General features: G+C 37.3%; 1 protein-coding gene across 1 annotated transcript in view; it reads right to left on the reverse strand.

The window, feature by feature from the left end:
• DIP2C (disco interacting protein 2 homolog C) overlaps positions 1-19,728 on the reverse strand; it is a 412,525-nt gene that overhangs the window by 131,685 nt on the left and 261,112 nt on the right. The window contains exons 22-23 of the mRNA XM_042782247.1: positions 17,092-17,201; positions 15,225-15,305 (exon numbers count right to left, since the gene is read on the reverse strand). Coding sequence (XP_042638181.1) covers positions 15,225-15,305; positions 17,092-17,201 — 191 coding nt within the window. The remainder of the gene's footprint in view (positions 1-15,224; positions 15,306-17,091; positions 17,202-19,728) is intronic.

Consider the following 19,728-nt stretch of genomic DNA (forward strand, 5'->3'; position numbering starts at 1 on the left):
AGGAAAAAAAAAAAAAAAAAAACAGCAGAGTAAGCAAAAAAGAGTTGGCTGTTGTTTTTGTTTACAACACAAAGTAACAGATGCTCTTTTTTATGTAAACAGGTCCCAAAATATAAGTTTTCCATGATTTGCAATAAATTAAATCCTTCCTTCCTATTAAAAATATTATATACAACTGATGCCTATTAACTATATTACCAGTGGAGAAGATTATATGAACAAATAGTCCTCGCTACAAATAGAAATCATCACTCCTATTTATAGACCAAATAGTTCAATCATTTTAGAAGAGTCCATGATCAAGGAGAGCAAGACAGAAGTAGTAGAATTCATGATAACCTAGACCACACTGTCCTCGTAGTTGTCACTAGCCACATGTGGCTACGAAGCACATAAAATGTGGCTTCCGCCACATGCAAAATAATATTTTTAGATATACTGTTGCTGTCAAGTCAGACCCGATTCATAGTGACCCCTCCTTGGGCTTCCGAGGCAGTATCACCACAAAAGTAGATTGCCCAACCTTCCTTTTGAGGAGTGGCTGGTGGGTTTGAACTGCCAGCCTTCTGGTTAGCAGTCAAGTGCCTTAGGCACTACACTATCAGAGCTCCTAGAAATAATTTCACCTGCTTCTTTTTACATTTTAAGCGTTTTTAAAACAATTTAAAATTACATGTGACTTGCGTTACATTTCTACTGGACAGTGGTGAACAAGAAGATTGATTTAAGAAGTGGAAATCACAGTATAATAACCATAAAAATACTTGGGACATTTGTTCTAAGTGTATATGAAGTCTCTGGAGAAGGACATTATGCTTGGTAGAGTGTCTCAGCATAAAAGAAGATGACCCTCAGCAAAATGGATCGATACAATGGCTGCAACACTAGGCTCAAACACAGCAATGATTGTGAGGATGGCCCAGGACCTGGCAGTGTTTTGTTCTGTTATGCATAAAACCAAACCAAAAAAAAAACCACTGCCATAAAGTTGATTCTGACTCATAGCAACCCCCACTGGGTTTCAGAGACTGTAAATCTTCACAGAAGTAGACTGCCCCATCCTTCTGCAGAGTGGCTGGTGGGTTTGCACCACCAACCTTCTAGTTAGCAGTCAAATGCCTTAGGCACTGCACCATAGAGTCACTATAAGTAGGGAACAACTCAACAGCATCTAACAACAACAACATGAGGCTGAACTGTTATAATTGAACTGTATCCCCCCAAAATTTGTGTTGTAAATATTAATCCCTATACTTGTGGCAAAGGAGCTCTGGTAGTGTAGTGCCTAAGGCACTTAACTGCTAACCAGTAGGCTGGCGGTTCAAACCCACCAGCCACTCCTGGGAAGGACGGTTGGGCAATCTACTTCCAAAGTGATATTGCCTTGCCTGGGAAATCCAAGGTCCCACACCACCTCACATAACAACAATAACAACAACATACTTGTGGATACAATCCCATTTAGGAATAGGGCTTTCTTTGTTATGCTAATGAGGTATTATCAGTGTAACTGCCTCTCCTTGGGTTTCTGAGGCTGTATCACTATGGAAGTAGATTGCCCAACCTTCCTTCCAAGAAGTGGCTGGTGGGTTTGAAGTGCCAGCCTTCTGGTTAGCAGCCAAATGCCTTAGGCACCACTCCACCAGAGCTCCTATCAGTGTAGGGTATGTTTTAAACCAATTACCTTTGAGATATAAAAAGAGCAAATTAGGCACAGAAGCAAAGCAGCACAGATTGGGGAAGATAAATGCCATGCCATATAAAGACAGCCAAAGAACCAAGGAACAGAAGCTGAAAGGAGACAAGGACCTTCCCCAGAGCAGAGAAAGAGGGAAAGTCCTCCCCTAGAACCAGCACCCTGAATTCAAACTTGTAGCCTCCTAAACTCTGAGAAAATAAACTGCTGTTTGTTAAAGCTACTCATTGCGGTATTTCTGTTATAGCAGCACTAGAAAACTAAGACAGGAACTAATGCAGATTCTTGGGCTTGATCCTTTTAGGAGAATAGCTTTATAGCTCAAAGTGCTTTTAAGATCATTCAGATAATTTAAAATAGAATTTTCTCCATGACAAGACAATCTTGGAAAACAGCAGGTCACATCTAAAAGGGAATGGGATCTTTGGACTATACTTCCTTCATGAAACCCTAAAATAAATTAATTAATGTCTTTGATCCTTCAAACTCACCCCTATCTGACTTTTCTCTTATGTTTCTAATGAAGTCCTTTTTAGGGTACTTGAGGCACTTCCAGTAAACACAGTTTTCTGAAAAATTCAGTGTCTGACTAAGATCCAGTCAATGACTAGGACCACAAGGATTATGACCACAAGGTCACAAGGATGTCACACAGGGTAAGATCAATTATACACCAAGCCCAGCACTCTGGCATCATTCCAGTCAACAATCAGGTAAATCTCCTTCACACATTAGAAGATTTAGTTAGAATATCTCTATTTCCTTCCTACCAGTGGGACATATTGCCTATGAACATATCTAAGTCATTCTGAAATCTTTGCATAATTGAGGGATTTACTATGTACTTTTTAAGCTACTCATTTTTACTGTTAGATTGTTTTGAGACATACATTTATTCTATAAATATGTGCAGCAATTTATCAGGTGATGTGGGAGGAAGGGCTTAAAAAGACAATTCAGGTGTGATTCTTATTCTTAAGCTGCTTACAGTTTATGGAGGAGACAATATAAACACAGGGAAAAATATATTTAGCTAAAGGGATCTGGATAGTAACAACTAGCACTTGAGAGGCTGGAGATAGGACTATAAATTTGGGTCATCATTGTGGAGGTGACACTGTACTCTGGAGAACCACAGAAAACTATGGAGAAAGAACAGAGTCACGAACAGTTTCTAGGAGAAATGCTACATTCAGAGCACAAGAAAAGTCAGAGAGCGATTAAAGAGGAATTATGACAATGTCACATAAGCTGGTCAACTATTTTAGGAAAAGGGAGTTTAACCTGTATTTTATGTTCAGGAAGGATCCAACGGAGAGAAAAATATGAAAACATAAAACATAAACATACAAGGCAGGCTTCTTTCCAGTAACATGTCCTCATAGTAACTTTAAATCAAAAAGCAAACTCACTGCCGTCAAGTTGATTAGACTCATAGCGACCCCTCCTCGGGTTTCTGAGGCAGTATCACTATGGAAGTAGATTGCCCAACCTTCCTTTCGAGGAATGGCTGGTAGGTTTGAACCCCCAGCCTTCTGGTTAGCAGTCAAATCAAGTGTTTGCCATGTCTTCTATTACTCTGCATCTGTAATCATGAATGGAACCCCTGGGCACTCAATTACCAATCAAAAGGATGGTGATTTGAACCTACTCAGAGGCATGGTGGGAGAAAGGCCTGGAGAACTATTTCCATAAGATTATGGTCACTGAAAACTCTATGGAACACAGTTCTATACTGCAACACATGGGGTCACCATGAGTCAGTCAACTCAATGGTAACTGGTTTGGTTTGGCTTGGTTTTGTGAGCTTGAATAGCAGCAAAAATTGTCCCATGAAAGTAAAGAATAATCAGAAGGGAAAGAAAAGCTTCATTAGACAATGTTAAATAAGTACAGGGGCAAAAGTTGGTGTTGTTAGATGCTATTAAATAGCTTCCAACTCATGGCAAATTTATGTACAGCAGAACTAAGCATTGCCAAGTCCTGTGCCATTTTCTTTACTGTTGGTATGCTTGAGTCCATTGTTACAGTTACTGTATCAAACCATGTCATTGAGGGTTTCCCTCAGTCTACCAAACATGATGTCTGATTATCAAAATGTCAAAAAAAAAAAAAAAAAAAAGTCAAAATAGGAAGTGGTAAAAACTGGAGATTTTCTATACAATGAAATCCAAGGAATTGGGAATTATTTAGACTTTTTCTGAAGGATGTCTTGAGCAGAGACAGTGAACCAACTGAGTACACAAAACAATTTCAGGATAATATGCACTTGTTACGACTGAAGAGGATAAGAGGTTATTTATATAAACCAAATGGCATGGAAAAATGGTCTGATACATGGATATCCAAATTAGAGATTCAGGGAATAAATTTCATTGCTGCCATTCATTTTATTTGTATTCAGTCTACTACTTTAAGCTGTAAGAGACACTTTTGTGCACTAAGAATTTTATTTTTACCAACTCTAAGCAGTCATACTTCAGAAAGTTTTTTTCCTAGTTATAAATATAATGCATATTCAGTAAATACACTTGTGTACATAAAAAAGCTTAAAATTTTTTAAGTCAAGTGGAATTGGTGGATTATATGGTAATTCTAACTTTTAGCGGAACTGCCTAACTGCTTTCCACAGCAGCTGCACCATTTTACATTCCAACCAATAATGGATGAGGGTTCTAATTTCTCCACAAGCTTGCAGACATGTACTATTTTCTGCGCTCTGATAACAGTCATCCTAGAGCACTTGACTGCTAACCAGAAGGCTGGTGGTTCAAACCCACCAGCCACTCCTCGGAAGGAAGGTTGGGCAATCCTACTTCCATAGTGATACTGCCTCGGAAACCCAAGGAGGGGTCTCTATGAGTCGGGGCGACTCGATGGCACATAACAACAACAACAACAACAACAAGGGGTATAAAGTGGTATCTCATTGTGGTTTTGATGTGCATTTCCTTAATGACTAATGGTGTCGAGTATCTTTTCACATGTTTATTGACCATTTGTTTATCTTCCTGGGAGAAATGTTTATTTAAATTCTTGCCCACTTTGTCATTGGATTTTTTCTTTTTGTTATTGAATTGTAAAAGTTCTTTATATATTCTGGGTGTTAAATCCTTATCTGATACGTGGATTCCCAAATATTATCTCCCATCCTGTAGGCTGCTTCTTCACTTTGTTTAAAAAGTTCTTTGATGCACAAAAGCCTTTCATTTTGATGAAGTTTAATTTATCTGTTTTTTCATTTGTTGCTTGTGTTTTTGGTGTTGCTTTACCCTTATATTTTCTTCTAAATTTTTAGGTTTGAGTTCTTACATGTAGGCTATTTATGCATTTTGGGTTAATTTTTATAAATGTTAAGAGCTACAGGTCAAAAAAAAAAAAAAAAAAAAAAGCTACAGGTCCAACTTCATTCTTTTGTGTATGGGGATCCAGTTGTCCCAACAGCATTTATTGAAAGACTTATTTATTCCCCATTGAGTAGACTTGCACCCCCTTAAAAATCAACTGCTCATTTTTGTGTGTGTTCATTTCTGCATTCTAATTCTATTCCATTGGTCTGTATGTCTGCCCTACCAAACTGTCAATTTGTCATACTGTGGTGGCATGTGTGTTGCTGTGTTGCTTGAAGCTATGCCACCAGTATTTCAAATATCAGCAGGGTCACTCACAGTAGACAGGTTTCGGCAGACCTTCCAGACAAAGACAGGCTAGGACCAAGGATGGAGTCATGCACTTCAAAAAAAATTGTTCAGTGAAAGCCTTATGTCTTCCTTTTCCTTAGTAGTATTTTTCTTGTCAACTCTGTATATTGCCTTTCTGTTCCTCCAAATTAATATACATCTCTTATCTAGTTGGCAGCAGCAGTCAAAAAATCAGATGACATACTATACCAGCCAAATCTGCTGCAACAAACCTGTTTGAAGTGTTATAGAGTAAAGATGTCATTTTGAAGACGAAGGTGTGCCTGATCCAAGCCATGGCACTTTCAATCACCTCATATGCATGTGAAAGCTGGACAATGAATAGGAAGAACTGATGCATCTGAATTGTGGTGCTGGTGAGGAATACTGAAAATACTATGGACTTCCAGAAGAATGAACAATTCTGTCTTGGTAGAAGTACAGCTGGAATTCTCCTTTGAAGAGAGAATGGCTAGACGTTGTCTCTTGTACTTTGGTCATGTTGTCAGAAGGGACCAGTCCCTGGAGAAGGACTTCATGTTTTATAAAGTAGATGATGGTCAGTGAGAAAGGGGAAGACCCTCAATGAGATGGAATAATACAGTGGCTACAATGAAAGGTTCAAGCACAGCAAGGATTGTGAGGATGGCACAGGACCACGCAGTGTTTCATTCTGTTGAACACAGGGTAGCTATGAGTTGGAGCTGACTTAACAATAACAATTCTATTTCATTGGTCTACATGTCTATCCTACCAAATTGTTTTGATTACAGTAGCCTTATAATACCATGTGAAATCAGGAAGCGTGAGTCATCTTACTTTGTTCTTCTATTTTAAGACTGTTTTGGCAATTCAGGACCCATTACCATTTTATATGAATTTGATGATTGGCATTTCCATTTCAGCCCCCAAAAAAAACCTCTTGGAATTTTTATAGGGATTGTGTTGAATTCATAGACTACTTTGGGTAATACTGACATCGTAACAATATTATATCCTCCACTTGATGACTATGGGATTTTTTTTCATTTATTTGGGTCTTTTTTTTTTTTTTTTCTCCCATTTCTATTATCTTTTATAGATGTCAGTGTATATGTCTTTCACCTTTCCAGTTAAAATTCTGGGTGTCTTGTTCTTTCAGATGTTACTGTTCTTTCAGATGTTTCTTTACTTCCTATTAAGATTGTTCATTCCTGATTTACAGAAACACAACTGAGTATTGTGTGTTGATCTTGTATATTACAACTTTGCTGAATTCATAGCAGTGGCAGAAGTGCCTAGCCCTATCTTGTTCCTGACTGTACATGGAAAGTTTTCCATTTTCTCTATTCAGTATGATAGTCCTGGATTTTTCATAAATGTGTTTTATTACGTTGAAGAATTTCCCTTCTTTTCCAAGTTTGCTGAGTGTTTCTATCATAGAAGCATTTTAGATTTGTCAAATGCCTTTTCTGCATCAATTAAAATAATCAGGTAGTTATTTTCCTTTGTTCTGTTAATGCAGTAGGAGCTCTGGTGGTATAGTGGCTAAAGCATTTGACTGCTAACTAGAACGCATATGGTTGAAACCCACCAGCCACTCCTCGGAATGAAGGTTGCCTAATCTACTTCCATAGAGAAACCTCCTTGGAAACCCAAGGAAGGGTCACTATGAGTCTCAATTGACTCAATGGAAGTGAGTTTGGTTTTTGTTCTATTAATGTAGTATGTTGCATTGTTTTTATGTTGAACCATCTTTGTAATCCTGGGGTAAATTCTATTTGGACATAGTGTAAAAATCTCTTAATATGCTCTTGCATTCAGTTTCCTAGTATTTTTTGAGGATTTTTACATCTATGTTCATAAGGGATATTGTTCTGTAGTTTTCGTTTCTTTTGATCTTTGTCTGCCTTTGGTACCAGGGTAATGCTGGCCTCACATAATGAGTTTGAAAGTGTTCCCTCTTCATAGATTTTTGTCAGAATTTAGGGATAATTGGTGTTAATTCTTTTTAAAATATGTGATGGAATTCAGCAGTGACATCATCTGGTCCTGGACCTTTCTTTGTTTGAAGGCTTTTAATTGTGGAGATTCAATCTATTCTTTTGTTATTGGTATTGAGATCTTTTATTTCTTCTTGGGGGAACTCTGGTAGCGTAGTGCCTAAAGCACTTGACTGCTGACCAGAAGGCTGGTGGTTCAAACCCACCAGCCACTCTTCGGAAAGAAGGTTGGGCAATCCACTTCTGTAGTGATACTGCCTCCGAAATCCAGGGAGGGGTCGCTATGAGTCAGATCTGACTCGATGGCAATGAGTTTTTTTATTTCTTCTTGAGTAAATTTAGGTAGTTTGTGTGTTCCTAGGAAGCTGTTCTTTCTATCTAGCTTACTTAATTTGTTAGTGTATAATTGTTCACAGTATTATAATCTTTTTTTTTTTTTCCAACTCTGTAGGGTTGTTATTCATGTTCTCACTTTCAATTCTGATTTTAGTTATTTGAATCTTCTTTTCTTCCTTGTAAGTTTTAGCTAAAGATTTTTTTATTTTATTGATTTTTACCAAGAACCAACTTCTGGTTCTTTGATTCCATTGTCTTTCTATTCTCTATTTCAACTCTTTTTTTTCCCCTGCTCTGATTTTTATTATTTATTCATTCTGATAGTTTGGGACTTATTTTGCTCTTAAGTCACATTATTGACTTGAGACATTTTTTTTTTTTTTTTTTTTTTAAATGTGGGCATTTACATAAATTTCTCTCTGAGCACTGCTTTTGCAGAATCTCATACGTTTCAGTATGTTATGCTTTCATTTTTATTTTTCTTTAAGGTCACATTATTGACTTGAGAATGACATTTTTTTTTTTTTTTTTTTAAATGTGGGCATTTACATAAATTTCTCTCTGAGCACTGCTTTTGCAGAATCTCATACGTTTCAGTATGTTATGCTTTCATTTTTATTTTTCTTTAAGTATTTTCTCATTTTGCTTGTGATGTCTTCTTTGACCTACTGGTTGTTTAATTTTCACATATTTGTGAAATTTCCACTTTTCCTGCTGTTTTTGATTTCTAGTTTCATTCCACTGTGGTCAGAGTATATGTGTTACATGATTTCAATCTTTTAAATTTTACTAATACTTTTTTGTGACCTCACATATGGTATATTATCATGGAATATGTAACGTTACTCAAGAATTCTGTTGTTGAGGAAGTTCTCTAGACAGGTCTGTTAGATCTAGTTGGCTTATAGGATTGCTCAAGTGTTCTCTTTCTGTGTTGATCATTTGTCTAAATGTTTTGTCCATTATTGAAAGTGGTACATTGAAGTCTCCAACTATTATTGTAGAACTATTTTCTCCTATCAAGTCTTTCAATGTTTGTTTCATATTGTGGTGTGTTATCAAGTCAATTCCAGCTCACAGTGACCATATAGGACAGAATAGAAGTACTCTAGGTTTCCTAGGAGGAGCTCTGGTAGCGTAGTGCCTAAGGCACTTGACTGCTAACCAGAAGGCTGGTGGTTCAAACCCACCAGCCACTCCTCGGAAAAAAGGTTGGGCAATCTACTTCCATAGTGATACTGCCTCAGAAACCCAAGGAGGGGTCGCTATGAGTTGGGTCCGACTTGATGGCACATAACAACAACAGGTTTCCTAGGCTGTAATCTTTGTGAAAGCAGACAGCTAAGGTCTTTTCGCCCATGGAGTGGCTGGTGTGTTCAAGCTGCCAACCTTTCAGTTGTATATTTAACATTGTTATCTCTTGATGAACTAAACCTTTTATCATTATAAAATATCCTTGTCTCTTTTAACAGCTTTTGACTTAAAACCTATTTTTTCTGATGTTAATATAGTCACTCAACTCTCCTTTGGCTACTACATTAATGGAATATTTTTTCCATTCTTTATTTTCTACTTACCAGTGTCAAACCAAACTCATTATCATCAAGTCAGTTCCTACTCCATTGGGTTTCTGAGGTGGTAAATTTTTATGCAAGTAGATTTTCCTATGTTCCTTCCTCAGTACAGCTGGTTGGTTTGAACTGCCAACCTTTTGGTTAGCAGTCAAATGTTTTAGGCACTGTGCCACCAGAGCTTCTTTACCCACCACTGTATTTGGATCTAAAATGGATCTCCAATAGACAGAAGACAGTTGGGTCATGTTTTCTTATCTGTTCTGCCAATCTCTGCCTTTTGCGTGGAGAGCTTAATTTATTTAAATTTAATTAATAATCAATAATGAAGGGTCCTGGAGCTCTGGTGATGCAGTGGTTAAGGCATCTGACTGCTAACCAAGAAGTCAGTGGTTTGAACCAACCAGCCGATCCACAGGAGAAAGATCAGGCAATCTGCTCCTGTAAAGATTTACAGCCACTGAAATCATATGGGGCAGGTCTCCTTTGTCATACACAGTAGCTATGAGTCTGAATTGACTTGATGGCAGTAGGTTTGTTTTTGTTTAAGAAAGAACTTGCTTCTGCCATTTTTTTGTTTGTTTTCTGTGTATTCAATAGCTGTTATTCATTCTTTCTCCCAATACTGACTACTTCTATGTCTAGCTGACACTTTGTAATGAACCATTTTGCTTCCTTTCTCATTTTCTTATGTGTCCATATTTTAGATATTTTCTTTGTGGATATCAAGGGGATTATATTTAATACCATAAATTATTAACAACCTAATATAAATTAAAGGAGCTCTGGTAGCATAGTGCCTAAGGCACTTGACTGCTAACCAGAAGGCTGGCGATTCAAACCCACCAGCCACTCCTCGGAAGGAAGGTTGGGCAATCCTACTTCCGTAGTGACACTGCCTCAGAAACCCAAGGAGGGTCGCTATGAGTTGGGGCCGACTCGACGGCAAACAACAACAACAACAACAATATAAATTAAGACTACTTTCAGATCAAAAACAAAAATTGTTCCTCTACCATTCCCCCTTTATACTACTGACACAATTACATATTTGTATATTTTAAGCTCATTAGTATTAATTTACAATTATTTCTTATGCATTTGTCTTTTAAATTATGAAGGATATAACAAGCAGAGGTATAACACAAAAACACCATAACAGTGTTGTTTATATTTACTCATGATATTATCTTTACTGGAGATCTTTTTAAATTCATACAGTTTCAAATTACCTTTCCTTTTCTTTTTAACCTGAAGAACTCCCTTTAGCCTTTCTTGCAGGGCAAGTCTTACAGTAATATATTCTCTCAGCTTTTGCTTATCTGGGAATTAATTAACTAATTTCGACCTTATTTTTGAAGGATGATTTTGCTCAATTAGAATTCTTCTATGGCTTTTTTTTCCCCCTTCTTCTTTTTCCATCATTTTAAATATTTTCCTATTGACTTCAGTCCTCCATAGTTTCTGAGGAGAAATTGGCGTATAGTCTTTTTGAGGATCTCATTAATGTGATAATTTACTTTACTCTCTTGCTGCTTTCAAGACTGTCTGTTTTAACTTCGGATTTTGACAGTTTGATTATAATGTATCTTGGTGTGGAATTCTTTGGGTTTATTCTACTGAGAGTTCACTGAACCTCTTGTATGTGTAGATTCATGTCTTTCATCAAATTTGGGACATTTCACACTAACATTTCTTCAAATATTCTTTCTGTCCCCTTTTTCTCTTTTACTATCTGTTGTTATGTGCTGTCGAGTCAGACCCGACTCATAGCGACCCCTCCTTGGGTTCCCAAGGCAGTATCACTATGGAAGTAGATTGCCCAACCTTCCTTCTGAGGAGTGGCTGGTGGGTTTGAACCGCCAGCCTTCTGGTTAGCAGTCAAATGCCTTAGGCACTACACTACCATAATGGATATATGGTCTGCTTGCTGTTCCTCAAATCCCTTAGGATTTGTTTCTTTTCTTCATTCTTTTTCTCTTTGCCTCTCATTCTTGACAGTCTCAAATGTCTTATCTTCCAGTTCACTGATTATTTCTCCTGCTACTTCACATCTGCTTTTGAACTCATTTGGTAAATTTTTCATTTTAGTTATTTTACTTTTTAATACCTGTATTTCTGTTTGATTTCTTTTTAAAATTTCCATCTCTACATTAATGTTCTTGTTTTGGTCCTGTATCATTTTCCTGATTTCCTTTATTTCTCTGTCTGCATTTGCTTTTTACTCCTTGAGAAAATTTAATACTGTTCGTTTTTTTTTTAAATTTGTATCTAGTAAATAGTCCATTATTTAGACTTCCATAGGAATGGTTTATGTGTCTTTTGAATGGGTCATCCTTTCCTATTTCTCTGTATGTCCTGTGATTTTTTGTTTGTTCTTGAAATAGGATATTTGAATATGATAATGTGGTAACTCTGGAAATTACAGTCATGCTTTTCACAGTTGTTGTTTTAAAAAATATTTATTTAGCTGTTACTGTTCTTTTAAAAAACTGTTGGAGATTAGAATTTGTGAGTATTCAAGCTTCTGTGAGGTGGGAGCCCAATCTCTGCCACCACCTAGACCGTCCTGGAGGTCTAGACCGTCCTCTCCAGTCCCAGTGCTGTCCCTGTTGCCAAAACACAATGCTGACTGTGTATACAGCATGTCATGGTTCTTAATGATTCTGGATAAACTTGCCTTTTCCCAGTATTCTAGGCTATGTAGGCCCTCACCATTCTCTTCAGCTACCTAACCACTTAAGCTGCTTCAAGGCTTCAGTGGATAAACCATTAATCAAAGTCTGTTTGTGATGCCAGAAGAAGTCTGAGAAATACCTTAAACCAGATCTATAATACTATTTTCAAGGAGCTCTGGTAGTACAATGGGTAAAGCACTTGGCTGCTAGCCAAGATGTCATGGCTCAAACCCACTAGCTGCTCCATGGGAAAAAGATGAGGCACTCTGCTTCTGTAAAGATTTATAGCTGTGGAAACTCTATTGGGCAGTTCTACTCTGTCCTATAGAGTCACTATGAGTCAGAAATAACTCAATGGCAGTGAGGTTTTTTGTTTGTTTGTTTGTTTATAGTGTTTTTCACATACCATGTACTTGTTACAGTTAAGAAAAGCAGCTAACTAAATGAAATATTGCCTACTCCTGCTTCATCCTCATGACTGCTGGCATGTTTGAAGCCACTGTTGCAGCAAAAGTAACTCCCCAGGTTATAAACATCCAACTTACAGATTAACTTGTATTTGCCCTTTAATGTTATGAAAATTTGCCCTCACTTTGAAATGAGTGAACCAACCCTTATTCACAACATATTCTTTACCACAATCATCTCCACTGGCTGCACATCCAGCTTTTAAATAACTGAAAAGGCTTGTAGCCCTTTCTTGCACTAAAATAAGGCTAAATAAGAACTGTATGCACCTGTTCCAACTTACTACAAATCTGACTTAAATATACAATTAGGAACGGGTCTCGTTCATAGCTCAATGACTACATGTACTGTGCCAATCCAACTCCCCAAGTGTCTCCCTTGCCCTTGCTGGTCCTCTGCTTCACCAAACATGAGGCCCCCCTCCAGCAAAAGATCCCTCCTGACAACATGTCCAAAGCAAGTGAGTTGGAAAATGTTCTGTTGTGATCCAAAAGTTTCTAGAATGGCCAGACTTTGTATCATGTACTTTGGTCATGTTGTCAGAAGGGACCAATCCCTCAAGAAGGATATCATGCTTAGTAAAGTAGAGGGTCAGTGAAAAAGGGAAGACCTCCAACAAGATGGATTGACACAGTGACTGAAATGATGGGCTCAAGCAAAGCAACAACTGTGAGGATGGTGCAGGACCAGGCAGTGATTTGTTCTGTTGTGCACAGGGTCGCTATGAGTCAGAACCAACTGACAACACCCAACAACAACAACAACAATATTCTAAAGTACATCACCAGCCTTTTCTTCCTAGTCTATTTTAGTCTGGAAGCTTTGCTAAAACTTGTCCAAATAAATTTAAATACCTGTGGCATAGCTTTCAGCATCACAGTACCATTCAAGCCACACAATAAGACAGACAGACAGACAGATGGTAGGTAATTACCATACTTTATAATAAGTCTGATTGTTTGCTAGGGTGTGAGTCCGCCCATCCTCTGCTTTGTCTTCATACATGTCTTATCTGTCCTTGTACACTTCATTTGAAATTTTAGAATCAGATTGTGCAATTAACCAAAAAAAAGTTGGGATTTTGATTGGAATTGCATTAAATCTATATACTCCTGTGAATAACTGACATTTTTATGATATTAAATCTTCCTATCCATGTTTATAATAAAAAAAGATTGTTGTAGACTATAATTATTCATTTGTTTAGTGACTTACCCTAAATATTATTGCAAAGACTATCTTCTTAAATTTGTGTGGCTACTAAAGACAATGTTTCTTAGCTTGTGTTTAGTCAGAGTCTTGACAGAGATTTACTTGAATACCAGGGGGAGAAAACCAAACAAAACATGAAAGACAAAATCTCTACACTTTGTGAATTAGCTCTGTATCTGGACCGTCCTTCAACACTTAGCTAGGCTTGCAATGTCAGTCAGTCCAAGGTGAAAATATAGGGTCTTCTCAGCTAATTTCTGGGAATTCTCTCATCTTGGGCACTGTGTGCTGCTTTCTCAATTCTCCAGTATTCAAAATGCTTTTGAAAGCTTTGTTATCCAAAATAAACTGTCTCCATTCACCTTTCTAGAGCCTATTATATGCGTTAATAGCAGTCGTTGCCCTATATGGCTACACACAGTTATAGCCTTAGGTGGTTACCTGCTATCCCTGAGGTCTGTGCAAGTTCAAATACAAGCCAAACCAAGATGAATATTGTGTGTCAGTCCTTCAGGCATTCCAGACAACTTATAATAGACATACACAATGATTGGAGAAGACAGTATTCTCTTTTCTGTCTAGAGCCAGAGGTCAGGCTATTTCTCTGACAGTGTGGAAGGCTGCTTTATGATGTTGCTGTTGACCAGGGAGGAGGGTTGGGTACAGGAGGTAGAAAACCAAAATTTTGCTACTGTTTATATGTCACTTTTTTTTTTTTTGCTTTAGCATTTGCTTAGTTGCTGTAATCTTTGGACTGGTTTCTCCAGTTCTGTCAGTGTTGATTCTGCCAGTTTCTACTTTTTTTCCTCTCTTTGTGTTTTTGTAGGGAACCAGGACAATGGGGCTGTTTATGCTACTATCTTGCTCTAGCTGGCCTCACTTTGCAGGCTACAGGTCTGTGAGAAAAAGGACAATTAATAAATATACTAAGACTTTCATATTTAATTTTTACTGTTATGCTATTTATTTATGTATTAAGGCTTTACGGTAAGTACTGTTCTGGAACATCATCTGTTGAGATTGGCTCTCTAATGTGAAATATAAGATGTGAACTTTAAATGAATAAAATAAAAATGATTTTCATTCCTGAATTTGTAATTAATTTATAACCTCTTACTTATAAATAAAAACATAAATATCTCATAGATCTGCAGCTGTTTCTTGCTACATATCATTCATCACTTTTTCTTTTTTATATAAGTATTACAGTGTGGTTAAAATATACACATATATGAATGCTTTGTTAGGTGACATCAATCAATTTGCAACTCATAGTGACTCAGTATGACAAAGTAGAACTGCCCCATATGGTTCCTAGCCTGTAATCTTTATAGGAGAAGATTGACAAGTCTTTTCTTCTTCAGAGACCCTGGTAGGTTTGAACCACCAGCCTTTCAATTAGCAGCCAAGCACTTAAACAACGTGCCATGAGGGCTACTTTATAGATATATAAAAATATACAAATCGTTACATTTTTTAAGAGAAATCCTTCTTAAGTGAGAAAAGTTATATTAATCAAAGTAGCAAAAAACAAACAAACAAACAAGGATTCACATAAGAATACAATAAGAATCATAAAACAAGAATTCAGCATGTCTCACCCTACAGTTTAGCAGAGTATAGAGGACATGGTCAGGAGTGGTTTGAGCTCTCCACTGCAAAACTTCTGAGAGAAACAGGAACTGAAACCAAACACAGTTATTAGGTTCAAACTACTGTAGTTTGGACTGAGTGATCTCAGTATTTGTAACAACATAGTCTGCCTGAAGGCTTTGTAAGTGCCTACCAAAAACACCACAGAGAAAGAAGGATACATATTCAACTAAAATCCGTGATAAATATAATCAACAGAATAAGCAAGTGCTTACAATTTTTCCCTGGAATTCAAATTCTTTACACCTTATTTACAGACTCACAAATCAAAGGGCTGGTGGTGTATTACTGGTGAGGGAAGTTTTCTGAAAATCTTCCCAAGGATGGGAGAACTCCATTTCCCTTATTACAGACAGGAGCAGCCACAGCCAATACAGGACTTCTGGAAGGTACAATGATGCATTTTGTGGGCTGCAATGGGATAATCTATTTTTCTTTTAAAAATGAGTTGCGTTAAATACGCAATGCTTCTAGAATAACGAACAAATGCAATGCACTGCTATTGAGTCGGACCTGACTCATAGCGACCCCTCCTTGGGTTTCCGAGGTGGTAACAAGACAGAAATAGATTGCCCAACCTTCCTTCCCAGGAGTGGCTGGTGGGTTTGAACTGCCAGCTCTCTGGTTAGCAGTCAAATATGCCTTAGGCACTACGCCATGATGCTTCTAGAATAGTAATTACCTAATGTCATTAAATAGCACTGTAAATACTCAGACTATATACATTGCATTGATTCAGTCTATGGTAAAAAAGGACAGCCCTATTTCTTGTCATCCCAAATACAGTGCTAGTATCATGATATAAGAAACATCTGTGTATAACATTTAATACACATACTAGGTAGGTAGGGAGCATGATGATTAAGTGCACTGAATTCACACATTACTATATATCAGCAAAAGAAGCTCTGCTGGCCTAGTGCTTAATGCATTTGATGGCCAAATAGAAGGCTGGCGGTTCAAACCCACCAGCCACTTCTCGGAAGGAAGATTGGGCAATCTAATTCTGTAGTGATACCACCTTAGAAACCCAAGGATGGGTTGCTATGAGTCAGATTTGACTCCACAGCAGTGGGTTGGGTTTGGTATATATTAGCAAACTGGCAATATTTTAAGTTGTGATTTTTGTCACATTTCCTAATTGCCCTAAATACAGAATGGGACCTTTATCTTGTTTGTGGAAAAATGGGAGGGCTTTTGATTAATCTTAGCGATTTCAAGGCTGAATGGTAATAATGAAGACCCGTATCTATACATGAGAATTTGTGTGCTGTTTGTTGTGGAATGAGGTTTGAGGATGTCTCCTACTGCTCCTAAAACTTCTTTAAAGATGTCTGGCCCCCAAACCTAGATTTTGCACTGATGTTTACTTATACTGCAATGACCAAAGGATTGAAGCCTCATTTCAAAGTAGTGGTGAGGCCGTTTGGGTTTCAAATCAGGTTGGTAGAGATAATGAGAAACAAGGGGCTTTGGGAAACACTAAGATAAGGATGCCCAAACATTCTCTTCATTTTCTAATGCTCATTGTGCATCTATGAAATACTCATTTTTTTGTTTCTATGACATTTTCTAAAACAGTATATATACAAATAAACTTATTTATCATATAAAATTATTAAGGATTTCTCTTCCTGGATCAAGAAAACAGGTAGGAAGAGAAGACCATCAAAGACTCAAGAGATCAACAGTATATAGTCAATTGGAAGACTGGAAAATAAGAGCGAATAGTCTTATCTCTAATACAGCATTCTAGCTAGAGAGCAGTCAAGAAAGAGGAACATAATATGAAGGTCTAAAATCGTAGTTGCTTACCTTCCGGGCCTGGTCATTGTCTTCTATCTGACCAAGATCTCTGCCACTAGCTTGGGCAATTCTCTTCCCAGAGACAAGGTTCCCTACCATCACAGAGGCAGGACCAATTTCTAAAAGGAAACAGTGGCATACAAGTGAGGAAAATGAAAATGTAAATCTAACTATTTCAAAACACAACTTCCCACCTCAATTAAGTGTGTATTCTGAGCAAATCCTCTGAAAGACCTGATTTTTAATAAATCTCCTTAGAATATGGCTTCAGAAAAATCACTAAAATGATAATGATGGCTAATTAAAACAAGCCTCGACTGGCTGTATGTTGTTGTGGTGGTTGCTGGGTGGTCAGGTACATTCCCAGTGACAGAGAAGAATGGTCTCACAGGCTGTTCTTGGCGGTATTTACACAACTGGATTGCCAGGTCTTTCTCCCATGGAGCCACTGGGTGGGTCTGAACAGCCAGCCTGCTGGTTAGCAGTTTGGCGTGTAACCATTTGCACCCACCAGGGCTCCTTAAGGACTATAAGGAAACAATATTTTAATCCCATCCCTGATTCCCCTATGAATTTTCTAGGCCCAATGCTTTCAACTCCCAGTTTACTGTGAACTCAGGGAACACTAAACATATTTTCACATTAATGATTATAAAAGAATAACAGTACAGAAAACAAATAAGCTATTAAAAAATTTGATGCATTTCACTGCTATATAAAGATTTCTGGATCACATGTACTCTTGTTCCTTGGTGTTATTATACATCACTAAGTTGACCATAAAACATTGTACATTTTTAAAATAAATACCCCTTGAGACAAATTCAGGGAGCAATACTGTTGAAAGGATAAGACATGGAGTACTTATCCAATATTCCATTGACTGAAAACATTTTAGGTTCTTTGGCAGGCCCAGAGCAAAAGGTGAAGGAATAGACAAAAAGGCTACCATAAAGTCAAAGTCCTTTTTTTTTTTTTTTTAAATTGTGCTCTGGGTGCAAATTTACAGAGCAAATTTGTTTTACATTCAACAGTTCGTGCACATTTAGTTTCACTCTCCAATTACCATCCTCACAAAGTCCTTTATTTACTCTACTGTTATTCACTTGATTCCCAAATGCTCTTTTCCTAGAATAGAGAAATATTTGAAAGAGAATTTTTTTTTTTTTTTTTTTTTAAATGAGAGAATGAAGTTTCTTAAATAACTATAGAAATGCTCTCAAAATGTCTGGCTGCAAAAAACACTATGTACCTTCCTGGTTCTATCAAAATAACATTACTGACACTTTCTTTTCATTAAAGACATACATATAAACCAAGACACATACATTTAATAGGAAAAAGATAGAGGTTCTAGGAGAATATCCCGTTATGTGAGTATGTGAGAATATGTGCAAGAGTACATAGGTGTGAGAGAGACAAAAGGGGAGAGAAGAGGAAGGGAGAAATGGAGAAAAAAGGGAAGAAGAATAAAAGAATGCTTATCAAAGGAACTGCACTATAAAATAACACAGATGATGCTACCAATTTTTATCCAATATTTAGTTCAATAAAACATAAGTTGAAGATGATAATAATCAAGTCAAATTCTTACTAAACTTTTGGTGAAGTTCAAGATACAAGTTTATAAATCAGGTATAGGATGCCTTAATCCATTACACATAAAGGGCTGCATGTCTGTAGTTAAGCAAATTGGTTATGTAGCATATCAAATAAAGACAAAGATTTTAAGATACAGGTTTAGGGGTGTGGTGGCATAGAACAAGGCTTATAATGTATAACTTACAAATTTAATCATGACAACCACCCTAACAATCATCTTGCCCTCCCACTATAGTTAATGAAATGAAAACACATAGTACAAGGTAGGTGAGTGTCTATCAACCTTTAATAGGCTGTCTAAATGAAAACAGGGCCAACCATTCTTCTCTACAGACACATAGCCATTCATACTGAATTTAGTTTGCCATGAAATATTTAAATTTTCACAGTTATGTGGGGAAATACAAGATACTTCAAGACAGGACTGAGACCGATTAGAACAGTCAATACACAGATTTCTGGGCACCTGCCTTATGGTGGGGAGCTTTGGTGGCATAGTGCCTAAGGCATTTGACTGCTAACCAGAAGGCTGGTGGTTCAAACCCACCAGCCACTCCTCAGAAGGAAGGTTGGGCAATCTACTTCTATAGTGATACTGCCTCAGAAACCCAAGGAGAGGTCACTATGCGTCGGATCCGACTCAAGGGCAGTGGGTTGGGCCTTATGGTATCTCTGCTTTCAGGCAATTCACAGGAATCTCGATGATGGCTTCTGTGTAATCATGACTACTCAATGTACTCAGCCAAATCACTTTACCTTGTACATTCTTTTTTCATGTTTGGTAGCTAAACTAAAGTTTTGCTTATTTCTTAATAAAATGACAAAAAAGAGGAAAAGCTTTCCATATTTAACTAGACAAAAAGGAACTTTGGTAACAGAAGGCATGAAGTGAATGGAGGAGTCACTGTGTTAGAACATGTATGAGTTCATTGCTTTTACATGGATAATTAAATACCCTTGTACTCAGCGTCTTGGCTTATTAGTCATTAGCTTTCTACCTTTAATATCTGTTGATAAAATACCTTAACATTCTTCTTGGTGATT

Source organism: Orycteropus afer, unplaced genomic scaffold, assembly GCF_000298275.1.
Source record: "Orycteropus afer afer isolate SDZICR_OR568_19922 unplaced genomic scaffold, OryAfe1.0 scaffold00271, whole genome shotgun sequence".
Lineage (NCBI taxonomy): Eukaryota > Metazoa > Chordata > Mammalia > Tubulidentata > Orycteropodidae > Orycteropus > Orycteropus afer.